Source organism: Bombina bombina, chromosome 11, assembly GCF_027579735.1.
Source record: "Bombina bombina isolate aBomBom1 chromosome 11, aBomBom1.pri, whole genome shotgun sequence".
NCBI classification, from domain to species: Eukaryota; Metazoa; Chordata; class Amphibia; order Anura; family Bombinatoridae; genus Bombina; species Bombina bombina.
The window spans coordinates 173,408,872-173,424,814 of NC_069509.1; the positions used below are offsets into that span (position 1 = coordinate 173,408,872).

The 15,943-nt window shown below is 39.9% G+C and overlaps 1 protein-coding gene across 1 annotated transcript in view; it reads left to right on the forward strand.

The window, feature by feature from the left end:
* The window catches only part of SNX29 (sorting nexin 29), a 1,109,599-nt gene that overhangs the window by 190,158 nt on the left and 903,498 nt on the right, over window positions 1-15,943 (forward strand). Inside the window, exon 13 of the mRNA XM_053694493.1 lies at window positions 12,201-12,329. Within this exon, the coding sequence (XP_053550468.1) occupies window positions 12,201-12,329 (129 nt within the window). The remainder of the gene's footprint in view (window positions 1-12,200; window positions 12,330-15,943) is intronic.

Here is a 15,943-nt window from a genome sequence, read left to right on the forward strand (position 1 = left end):
CTCAGGATAGGTCTTTTAAGGCTAAAAATAAACCTAATTTTCGTCCCTTTCGCAGAAATGGACCAGCCTCAAGTTCTACATCCTCTAAGCAAGAGGGTAATACTTCTCAAACCAAGCCAGCCTGGAGGCCAATGCAAGGCTGGAACAAAGGTAAGCAGGCCAAGAAACCTGCCACTGCTACCAAGACAGCATGAGATGTTGGCCCCCGATCCGGGACCGGATCTGGTGGGGGGCAGACTTTCTCTCTTCGCTCAGGCTTGGGCAAGAGATGTTCTGGATCCTTGGGCGCTAGAAATAGTCTCCCAAGGTTATCTTCTGGAATTCAAGGAGCTACCCCCAAGGGGAAGGTTCCACAGGTCTCAATTGTCTTCAGACCACATAAAAAGACAGGCATTCTTACATTGTGTAGAAGACCTGTTAAAAATGGGAGTGATTCATCCTGTTCCATTAAGAGAACAAGGGATGGGATTCTACTCCAATCTGTTCATAGTTCCCAAAAAAGAGGGAACATTCAGACCAATCTTAGATCTCAAGATCCTAAACAAATTTCTCAGGGTTCCATCGTTCAAAATGGAAACCATTCGGACAATTCTTCCTACCATCCAGGAAGGTCAATTCATGACCACGGTGGATTTAAAGGATGCGTATCTACATATTCCTATCCACAAGGAACATCATCGGTTCCAAAGGTTCGCCTTTCTGGACAAACATTACCAGTTCGTGGCACTTCCATTCGGATTAGCCACTGCCCCAAGAATTTTCACAAAGGTACTAGGGTCCCTTCTAGCGGTGCTAAGACCAAGGGGCATTGCAGTAGTACCTTACTTGGACGACATTCTGATTCAAGCGTCGTCTCTGCCACAAGCAAAGGCTCATACGGACATTGTCCTAGCCTTTCTCAGATCTCACGGGTGGAAAGTGAACGTAGAGAAAAGTTCTCTATCTCCGTCAACAAGAGTTCCCTTCTTGGGAACAATAATAGACTCCTTAGAAATGAAGATTTTTCTGACAGAGGCCAGAAAATCAAAACTTCTAAGCTCTTGTCAAGTACTTCATTCTGTTCTTCTTCCTTCCATAGCGCAGTGCATGGAAGTAATAGGTTTGATGGTTGCGGCAATGGACATAGTTCCTTTTGCGCGAATTCATCTAAGACCATTACAACTGTGCATGCTCAGACAGTGGAATGGGGATTATACAGACTTGTCTCCGACGATACAAGTAGATCAGAGGACCAGAGATTCACTCCGTTGGTGGCTGACCCTGGACAACCTGTCACAAGGGATGAGCTTCCGCAGACCAGAGTGGGTCATTGTCACGACCGACGCCAGTCTGGTGGGCTGGGGCGCGGTCTGGGAACCCCTGAAAGCTCAGGGTCTTTGGTCTCGGGAAGAATCTCTTCTACCGATAAACATTCTGGAACTGAGAGCGATATTCAATGCTCTCAAGGCTTGGCCTCAGCTAGCAAAGGCCAAATTCATAAGGTTTCAATCAGACAACATGACGACTGTTGCGTATATCAACCATCAGGGGGGAACAAGGAGTTCCCTGGCGATGGAAGAAGTGACCAAAATAATTCAATGGGCGGAGAATCACTCCTGCCACTTGTCTGCAATCCACATCCCAGGAGTGGAAAATTGGGAAGCGGATTTTCTGAGTCGTCAGACATTTCATCCGGGGGAGTGGGAACTCCATCCGGAAATCTTTGCCCAAATAATTCAATTGTGGGGCATTCCAGACATGGATCTGATGGCGTCTCGTCAGAACTTCAAGGTTCCTTGCTACGGGTCCAGATCCAGGGATCCCAAGGCGACTCTAGTGGATGCACTAGTAGCACCTTGGACCTTCAACCTAGCTTATGTGTTCCCACCGTTTCCTCTCATTCCCAGGCTGGTAGCCAGGATCAAACAGGAGAGGGTATCGGTGATCTTGATAGCTCCTGCGTGGCCACGCAGGACTTGGTATGCAGACCTGGTGAATATGTCATCGGCTCCACCATGGAAGCTACCTCTGAGACAGGACCTTCTTGTTCAAAGTCCGTTCGAACATCCGAATCTGGCCTCACTCCAACTGACTGCTTGGAGATTGAACGCTTGATTTTATCAAAGCGAGGGTTCTCAGATTCTGTCATTGATACTCTTGTTCAGGCTAGAAAGCCTGTAACTAGAAAAATCTACCATAAAATATGGAAAAAATATATCTGTTGGTGTGAATCTAAAGGATTCCCATGGAACAAGATAAAAATTCCTACGATTCTATCCTTTCTTCAAGAGGGTTTGGAGAAAGGATTATCTGCAAGTTCTTTGAAGGGACAGATTTCTGCTTTATCTGTTTTACTTCACAAAAAGCTGGCGGCTGTACCAGATGTTCAAGCTTTTGTTCAGGCTCTGGTTAGAATCAAGCCTGTTTACAAACCTTTGACTCCTCCTTGGAGTCTCAATTTAGTTCTTTCAGTTCTTCAGGGGGTTCCGTTTGAACCCCTACATTCCGTTGATATCAAGTTATTATCTTGGAAAGTTTTGTTTTTGGTTGCAATTTCTTCTGCAAGAAGAGTTTCAGAGTTATCTGCTCTGCAGTGTTCTCCCCCATATCTGGTGTTCCATGCAGATAAGGTGGTTTTGCGTACTAAACCTGGTTTTCTTCCGAAAGTTGTTTCTAACAAAAATATTAACCAGGAGATAGTCGTGCCTTCTTTGTGTCCAAATCCAGTTTCAAAGAAGGAACGTTTGTTGCACAATTTGGATGTAGTTCGTGCTCTAAAATTCTACTTAGAAGCTACAAAGGATTTCAGACAAACATCTTCTTTGTTTGTTGTTTATTCTGGTAAAAGGAGAGGTCAAAAAGCAACTTCTACCTCTCTCTCTTTTTGGCTTAAAAGCATCATCCGATTGGCTTATGAGACTGCCGGACGGCAGCCTCCTGAAAGAATCACAGCTCACTCCACTAGGGCTGTGGCTTCCACATGGGCCTTCAAGAACGAGGCTTCTGTTGATCAGATATGTAAGGCAGCGACTTGGTCTTCACTGCACACTTTTACCAAATTTTACAAATTTGATACTTTTGCTTCTTCTGAGGCTATTTTTGGGAGAAAGGTTTTGCAAGCCGTGGTGCCTTCCATCTAGGTGACCTGATTTGCTCCCTCCCATCCTCCGTGTCCTAAAGCTTTGGTATTGGTTCCCACAAGTAAGGATGACGCCGTGGACCGGACACACCTATGTTGGAGAAAACAGAATTTATGCTTACCTGATAAATTACTTTCTCCAACGGTGTGTCCGGTCCACGGCCCGCCCTGGTTTTTTAATCAGGTCTGATGAATTATTTTCTCTAACTACAGTCACCACGGTATCATATGATTTCTCCTATGCATATTCCTCCTTTACGTCGGTCGAATGACTGGGGAAGGCGGAGCCTAGGAGGGATCATGTGACCAGCTTTGCTGGGCTCTTTGCCATTTCCTGTTGGGGAAGAGAATATCCCACAAGTAAGGATGACGCCGTGGACCGGACACACCGTTGGAGAAAGTAATTTATCAGGTAAGCATAAATTCTGTTTTTCCAGTCCCTAAGAGGTTTTCGGAAATTATTACTAAGGAATGGGATAGACCAGGTGTGCCGTTCTCCCCCTCCTGCTTTCAAAAAGATGTTTCCCATAGATGCCGCCATACGGGACTCGTGGCAGACGGTTGCTAAGGTGGAGGGAGCAGTCTCTACCCTAGCTAAGCGTACAAATATCCCCGTCGAGGACAGTTGTGCTTTCCTAGATCCTATGGATAAAAAATTGGAGGGTCTCCTTAAGAAAAATTTTATACATCAAGGTTTTATTCTCCAGCCTCTTGCATGCATTGCCCCAGTCACTGCTGCAGCGGCTTTTTGGTTTGAGTCTCTTGAGGAGGCTCTACAGGTAGAGACCCCGCTAGACGATATTCTAGACAGGATTAAAGCTCTTAAGTTAGCTAACTCCTTTATTTCATTTAGCCAAGTCAAGGGACAGACCCTATTCGGGCCTGGTCTGAAGGAGATCATTTCTGATATTACTGGAGGAAAAGGTCACGCCCTTCCTCAGGATAGGTCCAATAAGTTAAGGACCAAACAGAATAATTTTCATTCCTTTCGAAAGTTCAAGAGTGGCGCAGCTTCAGTTTCCTCTAACGCAAAACAAGAGGGAAATTTTGCCCAGTCCAAACCAGTCTGGAGACCTAACCAGGCTTGGAACAAGGGGAAGCAGGCCAAGAAACCTGCGGCTGCCTCTAAGACAGCATGAAGGAGTAGCCCCCGATCCGGGACCGGATCTAGTAGGGGGCAGACTTTCTCTCTTCGCCCAGGCTTGGGCAAGAGACGTCCAGGATCCCTGGGCATTAGAGATTGTTTCCCAGGGATATCTTCTGGAATTCAAAGCTTCATCTCCAAAGGGGAGATTTCATCTCTCACAATTATCTGTAAACCAGATAAAGAGAGAGGCATTCTTACGTTGTGTTCAAGACCTACTGGCTATGGGAGTGATCCACCCAGTTCCAAGGGAGGAATAGGGGCAGGGCTTCTATTTAAATCTGTTTATAGTTCCCAAAAAAGAGGGAACTTTCAGACCAATCTTGGATCTCAAGATCCTAAACAAATTTCTCAGAGTCCCATCCTTCAAAATGGAGACTATCCGAACCATCCTCCCTATGATCCAGGAGGGTCAATATATGACTACTGTGGACTTAAAGGATGCTTATCTCCACATTCCGATTCACAGAGATCATCATCAGTTCCTCAGGTTCGCCTTCTTAGACAGGCATTACCAGTTTGTGGCTCTTCCCTTCGGGTTAGCCACGGCACCAAGAATCTTTACGAAGGTTCTAGGGTCCCTACTGGCGGTTCTAAGGCCACGGGGCATAGCTGTGGCTCCTTACCTAGACGACATTCTGATACAGGGGTCGACTTTTCAAATCGCCAAGTCCCATACGGACATTGTTCTGGCCTTTCTGAGGTCTCACGTTTGGAAGGTGAACGAAGAAAAGAGTTCTCTCTCCCCTCCCACAAGAGTTTCTTTCCTAGGAACACTGATAGATTCAGTAGAAATGAAAATTTTTCTGACAGAGGTCAGGTTATCAAAGCTTCTAACTTCCTGCCGTGCTCTTCATTCCACTTTTCGGCCGTCAGTGGCTCAGTGTATGGAAGTAATCGGCCTAATGGTAGCGGCAATGGACATAGTTCCGTTTGCCCGCCTACATCTCAGACCACTGCAACTTTGCATGCTCAATCAGTGGAATGGGGATTACACAGATTTGTCCCCTCTGCTAAATCTGGATCAAGAGACCAAGGATTCTCTTCTCTGGTGGTTATCTTGGGTCCATCTGTCCAGGGGAATGAGTTTCCGCAGGCCAGAGTGGACTATAGTGACGACAGATGCCAGCCTTCTGGGCTGGGGCGCGGTCGGGAACTCCCTGAAGGCTCAGGGTTCGTGGACTCAGGAGGAAGCCTTCCTTCCGATAAACATTCTGGAACTGAGAGCGATATTCAATGCTCTTTAGGCTTGGTCAGGTTCATCAGATTTCAGTCGGACAATATCACGACTGTAGCCTATATCAACCATCAGGGGAGAACAAGAAGCTCCCTGGCAATGTTGGAGGTTTCAAAGACAATTCTATGGGCAGAGGTTCACTCTTGCCATCTCTCAGCTATCCATATCCCAGGAGTAGAGAACTGGGAGGCGGATTTTGTAAGTCGACAGACTTTTCATCCGGGGGAGTGGGAGCTCCATCCGGAGGTATTTGCCCAGCTGATTCAACTATGGGGCAAACCAGAACTGGATCTGATGGCGTCTCGTCAGAACGCCAAGCTTCCTTGTTACGGGTCCAGGTCAAGGGATCCCCAGGCAGCGCTGATAGATGCTCTAGCAGCGCCCTGGTCCTTCAGCCTGGCTTATGTGTTCCCATAATTTCCTCTCCTCCCTCGTCTGATTGCCAAGATCAAGCAGGAGAGAGCTTCAGTGATTTTGATAGCACCTGCGTGGCCACACAGGACTTGGCATGCAGATCTGGTGGACGTGTCATCCCTTCCACCATGGACTCTGCCGCTGAGGCAGGACCTTCTACTCCAAGGTCCTTTCAAACATCCAAATCTAATTTCTCTGCGACTGACTGCTTGGAGATTGAACGCTTGATTTTATCAAAACGTGGTTTCTCCGAGTCGGTCATTGATACCTTAATTCAGGCTCGAAAGCCTGTCACCAGGAAAATCTATCATAAGATATGGTGTATATATCTTCATTGGTGTGAATCCAAGGGTTACTCATGGAGTAAAGTCAGGATTCCTAGGATATTATCCTTTCTCCAAGAAGGATTGGAGAAGGGATTGTCAGCTAGTTCCTTAAAGGGACAGATTTCTGCTCTGTCTATTCTTCTGCACAAGCGTCTGGCAGATGTTCCAGACGTTCAGGCGTTTTGTCAGGCTTTAGTTAGAATCAAGCCTGTGTTTAAACCTGTTGCTCCACCATGGAGTTTAAATTTAGTTCTTAAAGTTCTTCAAGGGGTTCCGTTTGAACCTCTGCATTCCATAGATATCAAGCTTTTATCTTGGAAAGTTCAGTTTTTGGTAGCTATCTCTTCGGCTCGAAGAGTTTCAGAGTTATCTGCCTTACAGTGTGATTCCCCTTATCTGATCTTCCATGCAGATAAGGTAGTTTTGCGTACCAAACCTGGGTTTCTTCCTAAGGTGGTATCTAATAAGAATATCTATCAGGAGATTGTTGTTCCGTCACTGTGTCCTAATCCTTCTTCAAAGAAAGAACGTCTATTACACAATCGTGGTTCGTGCTTTAAAGTTTTATTTACTAAGCTACTAAGGATTTTCGTCAAACATCTGCATTGTTTGTTGTCTACTCTGGACAGAGGAGAGGCCAAAAGGCTTCGGCATCTTCTCTTTCTTTTTGGCTGAGAAGCATAATCCGTTTAGCTTATGAGACTGCTGGCCAGCAGCCTCCTGAAAGAATTACAGCTCATTCCACTAGAGCGGTAGCTTCCACATGGGCTTTTAAAAATGAGGCCTCTGTTGAACAGATTTGTAAGGCGGCGACTTGGTCTTCACTTCATACTTTTTCTAAATTCTACAAATTTGATACTTTTGCTTCCTCGGAGGTTATTTTTGAGAGAAAGGTCTTGCAGGCAGTGGTGCCTTCCGTTTAAGTTCCTGCCTTGTCCCTCCCTTCATCCGTTTCCTAAAGCTTTGGTATTGGTATCCCACAAGTAATGGATGAACCCGTGGACTGGATACACCTTACAAGAGAAAACTAAATTTATGCTTACCTGATAAATTTCTTTCTCTTGTGGTGTATCCAGTCCACGGCCCGCCCTGTCACTTTAAGGCAGGTGTTTTTTATTTTTAAACTACAGTCACCACTGCACCCTATAGTTTCTCCTTTCTCTTGCTTGTCTTCGGTCGAATGACGGAGTGGCAGTTAGGGGAGGAGCTATATAGACAGCTCTGCTGTGGGTGTCCTCTTGCAACTTCCTGTTGGGAAGGAGAATATCCCCCAAGTAATGGATGAACCCGTGGACTGGATACACCACAAGAGAAAGAAATGTATCAGGTAAGCATAAATTTTGTTTTTTGCTAATTCAGGTATATTGCAAAAATGATTCTGTTCATAATTTAAATGCATCAGCGCTCAATTTTATCTGTTATGTCCCATTTAGCTTAGCATGTTTAATAATGTTCTCTTTCATATTGGTAGCATCATTTTTGTTTGAGTTCAATATTCACTTTAAATGTACAGTAAATTTAAAATTAAACTTATTTTTTCAGGTAGAACATGCATTTTTAAACAGCTTTTCAATTTACTTCTATTAAAAAATTGCTTTGTTTTGTTGAAGAGTAAATCTAAGGAGGATGATAGGAGCTCATAAGCAGTCTGTGGTAGCAGTGTTTGTAACTATGTATAACATTACAGTAAACAATGCTGTAGAAAGAAACTGAAAGCCTTGTAATTACTAGATATTTCTGTAGTCTTGCTACAGATTAACATATCAGACAAATTAACACTTTTTTTTGCTGCATTTGTTTTTTAGTAGCCAAACTCCACTCACCACTTGCCTTATGTAGAGAAACCAACCTGAGCTTGTTACTGGAGTAGATGAGAATAGCTACAGTCATTATGTTAATAAAAAAGCTTACTTTGTTTTGCACTTCCTTATGAAGCCAATTAAGGGACAGATATGTAGCAGGACACACTTCCAGTCTTCAGAATTGAAAAACCCACAATTGTCAGAGTTTAAGAGCAAGAGAATAAAATAAATAATGAAAGTATATTACAAAGTTGTTTTTACTTTCCATAATTAAAGGGACAGTCTAGTCAAAATTAAACTTTCATGAATCAGATAGGGCATGCAATTTTAAACAACTTTCCAATTAACTTTTATCATTAAATTTGCTTTGTTCTCTTGGTGGTATTTTTGAAAAGCTAAACCTAAGAAAGCTCAAACTGATTTCTAAACCATTGAAAACCGCCTCTTAGCTCAGAGCATTTTGAACGTTTTTCACAGTTAGTAAGTTCTAGTTCATGTATGTCATATAGATAACATTGTGCTCACTCCTGTGGAGTTATTTAGGAGTCTGCACTGATTGGCTAAACTGCATGTCTGTCAAAACCACTGAGATAAGGGGGCAGTCGGCAGAGGCTTATATACAAGGTAATCACAGAGGTAAAAAATATATTAATATAATTGTGTTGGTTATGCAAAACTGGGGAATGGGTAATAAAGGGATTATCTATCTTTTTCAAGAATAAAAATTCTGGTGTAGACTGTCCCTTTAAGCTTTTTATATTACAATCTCAAGGTGTTAACTGTCCCTTTAAATTTATAAATGAATCAATTTCTTTGCAATCAAAGAACAAGTGTTGATTGTTTTTCACTCATTTAAAAGAATATTAAATAAAAATTAGAAGAGACATGTTTCATGCAGCTCATATCTGAGCATCATTTTTCAATAATAAACAGTTTTATTTTGACAAAGGGACCCTTGGTAACCAGTCACATCCTTGTCCCTGTGGGTGTGGTATGAAAGTGCATGTTTGTTTAAGCGAAATAAAACCACCCCCTCTTGCAATAGAACAGTTAAGCAATAATTCTACTAAATTTATTGTAATTTGTTATATTTGGAAACGTTTATTAAACAAACATGCCCAAATTTGCTTCCAATCTTCACCAAATTCAATATTAAAATGTATATAATTATCTATACACATATCCATCTGCTTATATTTGTATAATACATTCATAGTATCCCACAGCTATTTCACACATTACAGTTGCTTGTTGGGAGCAGCAACATTAATAATCCTTCTTAAGGGAACACACTTCTTGTTTAGTTGTGCAAAGATGGCGCAAGTATTGTAGCAGATGCTGGTGCATGAGAAAGGAATCAGTGTGAAACTGCGCCTTCCTTCTTTGGCCTTATCAAACCAGCTCAACAAATGATGTGACTACAGAAAATACTGCTGACATTGTATTTAAAATCCCATTATACATATTTTTGAAAGCACACGAATACTCTGTACATACTATGTGACTTGTGTTCTAACAATTTAGAGTCCCCTTAACTTTGACAAAAGGCTGATGACACCCAAAAAAATATCTTTCATGATGCACAAAGTGCATGCAGTTTTAAACAACTTTCCTATTTACTTATATTATCTAATTTGTTTAAAAATGTAGGTTTCCTTTGTTGAAGTAAAAGCAATGCACATGAGTGAGCCAATCACAAAAGGCATCTATGTGGAGTCAACAATCAGCAGCCACTGAGCCTATTTTCAACAAAGGATATTGAGAGAATGAAGCAAATTACATGATGGAAATACATTTAAAATTGTTTAAAATGTCATGTTCTTTCTAAGTTGTTAAAGAAAAATGTTTGGTTTCATGTTCCTTTAAAGGAACACTAAACCCATTTTTTTTCTTTTAATGATTCAGATAGCGCACGCAATTTTAAGCAATTTCTAATTTACTCCTATTATTAAATTTTCTTCGTTCTCTTGCTATCTTTATTTAAAAAGCAGGAATGCGATGCATAGGAGCCGGACCATTTTTGGTTGAGAACCTGGGTTATGCTTGCTTATTGGTGGGTAAATGTAAGCCTCCAATAAGCAAGCGCTATCCATGGTGCTGAACCTAAAATGGGCTGACTTCTAAGATTTACATTCCTGCTTTTAAAATAAAGATAGCAAGAGAACGAAGAAAAATTGATAATAGGAGTAAATTAGAAAGTTGCTTAAAATGTCATGCTCTATGTGAATCATGGAAGAAAACAATTGGGTTCAGTGTCCCTTTAATGTGTTCATATGATTTTTTTTTTTTTAAATGAATAGTTTTGCTCAATTTGACATTGAGATAATTTTAGGTACTTAGCCTTTGGTTTTCTGAAGTTATTGAAGCACCTGATGTGGATTTTGAGACATTAATTTAGAGAGCATAATTTTTGGGCAAAAATTTCCCCATACAAGAAATGCTGTCTGGCTACATGTGACGCCATAAATATTTTGTTAGTTAATTTCTATGGAATTCTAGGATTATTCAAAATTATTCAAATTTGTTTTGTTTTTAACTTTTCATATATATTTTTAAAGGGACAGTCAAGTCCAAAATAAACTTTCATGGTTCAGATAGGGTATGTCATTTTAAGCAACTTTACAATTTACTTTTAGCACCCATTTTGCTTTGTCATTTGTTATTTTTAGTTGAAAGCTAAACCTAGGAGGCTCATATGCTATTTTCTTAGACCTTGAAGGCCACCTCTAATCTGAATGCATTTTGACTGCTTTTCATCACTAGGGGGCATTAGTTCATGTGTTTCATATAGATAACATGAGCTCACGCACGTGACGTTACCTAGCAGTTAGCACTGATTGGCTAAAATGCAAGTCTGTCAAAAGAACTGCAATAAGGAGGTAGTTTGCAGAGGCAAGTCCTGTGTAAAAAGTTATACTCAGCTGCTGCCCAGCTGCAGGTAAAAAGAAGGAAAAAAATATGAAGAAATGAACAGCAGCCAATCAGCATCAGCAGTGCTGAGGTCATGAACTCTTTTACTGTGATCTCATAAGATTTGACTTAACTCTCATGATATTTCATAGTAAATTTCCTTAAAGGGACAGTCTAGTATAAATTAAACTTTCATTATTTAGATAGGACTTTTAATTTTAATCAACTTTCCAATTTACTTTTATCATCAAATTTGCTTTATTCTCTTGGTATTCTTAGTTTAAACTAAACATATGTAGGCTCATATGCTAATTACTAAGCCTTTGAGGGCTGCCTCTTATCACATTCTTTTTAAATCTCTTTTCAACACAAAGAGACAGAAAGTACACGTGGGCCATATAGATAACACTGTGTTCAGGCACAGGGGGTTATTTAAGATTTAGCACAAAACAATGCTAAATACAAGACAATAGATAATAAACAGTCACAGTCATGTGATCAGGAGGCTGGAAGAAGGTTCCTAGATACAAGGTAATCACAGAGGTAAAAAGTATATTAATATAACTGTGTTGGTTATGCAAAACTGGGGAATGGGTAATAAAGGGATTATCTATCTTTTAAAACCATAACAATTCTATGGTAGACTGTCCCTTTAAACTGAATATGGAAATAACATGAGTGTGCACGAGGCTCACTCCCTTGCCTGTCCCAGGACAGACATACTGATTTGCTGCTTAAAGTCCTTTGCAATGGGGTTTGAATACTTAGGACATTTTGAGGTAAAATATCTTTCTTTTTTTACATAGAGATGTTCAGGTGATATTTTCTAGTCAGCTTTTTACAGCTATACTGCATCACTTTCAAGTGTTTAAACATTTGGGTATCATGGCCCTTTAATATAACAGTGTTGGTTATGCAAAACTGGGAAATAGGTAATAAAGGGATTATCTATCTTTTTAAACAACAAAAATTCTGGTGTTGACTGTCACTTTAAACTATAGAGTTTTCCAAGATTATAGGAAACAACTGATTAAAATAAAAAAGGCTTTTCATTCAAGGATACAAAAAAAATCCTTTCTTACCCGTTCATGAAAATAAGTTAATACCATTAAATAAGATAAAACTTTTATGTTTAAATGTCTGTTTCTCCAGGTGACCTGAACAAGGCAACTTTGATTTACTGTATTATGACTGTGATGGAGTCAGATGAGGTTTAGACATGACAGATGGTCTCTCTCTCTTTTCCCAGATCACTACGAAGTCTGCTTGATGGAGAGATGGAACACTCTTCAGCGCTCCGGCTGGAAATTGACAACCTGAAGAGAAAGATGGTGGAACAGGAGGAACGTCAGGCAGCGAAGATTCAAGCCTTGGCAAGGTAAGAAGCTTTAGCCTGTAAGCAATTCCAACACATTTCAGTACATTTTCACAACTCCCCTGATTGACTGGCCTATTCAGGGCTGCTTGGATTATGTACATTTTGAAAACAAAAACAATGTTTCAGGCCTCATATAAGCAGCGAATTTCAAACAGTCACATATTAACATAGTTTATTTTTTATGGTTTATTTCACTTTTATTTTTATTTAAGAGTTTATTTTACTTTTAAATGCATCTTAAAGGGATTGCCAATGTAACGATTTTGCTGCATGGTTTATAAAAATATTATCGTAAACAGGGGAACTTTAATTCATGAACTTTTTAAATGATGCTTCATTTGTCAAATATTTACCATATAGCGATGTTAAACACTGCGCTGTTCCTCCGTCCTCATTTTACACTTTTTTTAGCTGAGCGATGACTAATACTTCCTCAGCCAGGCGTCTAGCATGTGGTGCATGCAACGATTGGCTGAAGGAGTATTCGTTATCGCTCAGCTAAATAAAGTGTAAGATGTGGGCGGAGGAACGGCGCAGTGTTTAACATCACTATATGTTAAATATTTGACAAATGAAGCGTCATTTAAAAATGTCATGAATTAAAGTTCCCCTGTTTTGCATAATATTTTTATATACTGTGCAGCACAATTGTTAAGTTGACAATCCCTTTAACCCCTTCGGGACAGGGGCAAGTGCACAAGATCGGAACTAAGTTCTGATGTAAATAAAAGGGGAAAACACCGCTGATTGGGTCCTCGGGGGACTGCCTGCAATGTTAGGCGTGTCCCTATGTCAAATCTTTTAATGCAGAAGGGAGAAGGACACTGCAAATGTTCCGATGTCTTAAGGGCGTCAAGGGGTTAAAACGGCAGGGTCAAAATTAAACTTTCATGATTTAGATAGAACAAGCTATTTAAAAAAAAAAAGCAAAATAAAAATGTCTTCCAGTTTACTCTATTACTAGATTTGGTTAGTTCTCTTGGTATTCTGTGTTGAAGAGTTAACTAGATAGGCTCATAGGAGCTCAGCAGCATGCCATGTCCCTTTAACACTCTAAGGCAGCAGTATGTACAGCAATGTATAACTTTGCTACAAACATTGGGTTAGATTACGAGTGGTGCGCTAACTGTAGCATGCAAACTATGTACTATGTATTTTGTGACTCTTTGTGAGCATTGAAAATGGCGCGTGTATTAATGAGTTGAAAGTAAACGTGTTTGTGTGACTTCAGAGCTATAGTTAACTGTTACGAGAGACAAAAAAGTGGTACAAAACACATAAAAAATATATTTCTCAGTACAGTTACACATAATAACACCTGATAAAAAAATATCTGAATAAAAAAGTGCATCAAAAAGTTATAAGGGCTCAAAGATATGAGGTATCAGGTGTTAGAGAAAAAAAAGGGTGTGGTTTTTGTTGTTGCAATTTTCACACTCTATTGAAGTGTATGGGGGAATACGTTAACGTGTTTGCAACATTCAAAGTTCCAATTTTTGCGAGCATCAGGTTTTCGCTTGCACGCTAACTTTTTTTACTTTCAACTCATAATACAAGCTCAACCGGACACGCACAAGAATCCTCCATCTAGCGAAGTTAACGCGCAAGTGCTAAATAGCATGCAACTAGTATTATAGCCCATGATTGCAAACACTGCCAAATATTGTTTGACGTGTGCTCTTTACTGAGCTGATCTAGGCATGCTCTTCAACAAAGGACATCAAAAGAACAAAGTACATTTGGTCATTAGAGTGAATTGTAAAGTTTTTTTTAAAACTGTATGTTTTATCTGATTTAGCAGATCACGTGGGATCTTGGAACTTTACAAACAATTAAGGCTTCAGAGGGCCATTATAGACAAGATGAAAATGTAAATCAGTGCATTTCAATTCTGATTATAATCATTTTTGCAGTACACATGTAATTCTTTGGTTAAACGTGATTACTGTTTGATTGACAGTTTTTAGTCGTCTTTATCTAAGCTTTTTGCACCTGTGTTGACTTCGTGCACCTGCGCCAGCAGTAAAGCATACACGTGATAATCAATGTATCTACATGAACACTGGTGGGTCGATAACATTTACTTTAGTACTGAAAATTCACTTGAGCAAACATGAGCTATATCGGGGATACCCTAATAACCTAGAGCTGATAAACAGTGGAGAAAAACTATAAGAAATTAGGTGGAACAACCTTTGAAATATTTTTACCAGTTGAAGATTTTCTCAAGATTGGTTTTGCTGTTATGATCAAATGCAGTTATCCTTTTTAATGTAAATTTAAATCATATCACAAAAGCTATATAGTTGTGATTTGTAATTTAATAAACCTCACTCACAAGGAACATTTTTAAGTTAGTGTTTCTATTGATGCATCAGAAATGATTGACAGCATTACAAAGGGTATGCATACAAAATAAATGCTTTTAAATGTAATCTTACTTCCTTTTGCTGTGGCCAATTAGGGACAGTTTTTATAAACAAGATCCTGCTCATATCAACCAATGACTGCACAGTATGTAAGGATGTGAGAATGTAAAGATTCTATCTTTTATGTGCAAAGTATTCTTTTTAAAGGGACATGAAAGCCAAATATTTTCAGTCATGATTCAGATAGAACAGCGGTTGACAACCAGTGGTCCATGAGAAGATGTTGGTAGTCCTTGACACCATCAAGCAGGAATTAATCTCCTCTGATGGTGTCACCCCTGTCGTGCCGCAACTTCCTACAGTGCCTGGCTGGACATAAGTGAAAACTGACGGAGGAGTTAAATTACAATCTCCCTACGCACGTTGCGTAGTACTGCACAACTTGCGTAGCTAGATTGTATTTTTAACTCTTCCCATCCGGGGCGCTGCTCAGATGAAGATGATTCCATTCTAAAGTCAGCAGAGGTTGGTATAGTCTTTGCTTTAAATAGTGGAACTAAAGTATATCAAAAAAATAAATCTTAAAAAAAAATTCTCTCTTATATTTAATTTATTTCCTTCCCTTTACCTGTCTCTTTGTAGTAGTTTTCCTAATTCCTTCAGATGGACTTACATCACTGTTTGTCTTACTCCCCTCCATCTTTTTTTTTAAAATTAAATATTAATTATTTTTCATTCTAATAATGTTCCAGCGCACAAAGCCATTCCACCTAAATTCCAGTAATTGCCATCCAGCAGATCAGCCATATCCCACCAGTATTATAATAATTACCAGTAACATCAGTTGTGGTTAGCTCACATCCATATTGAGAGCTTTCTGATATAAACTTGTCCATAATTATAAGTAGTTTTGAATAATTCTTAACTGGGGAGATGACTTGGAAGTCTTGTGGTCCTTTTAAACACAATTCTTTTTTTCCACTTACTGCCTCAAAAGTTGGCACTCACCCTTCATCTGCCATTTGGAAGTATTCTCTCAGTTCTGTTATTGTTACTTAAAGGGACATTAAACACTTTGAGATGGTAATATAAAATGATAAATTGTATATATAAAACAACTCTGCAATATACTTTCATTATTTATTTTGTCCTCTTTGCCTGTAATTCCATTCTGAAATTGTGAGCTTTTCAGTTCCTGTTAGAAATGGAAGTGCAGAACACTGTTAAATCCAGCACAACCATTGG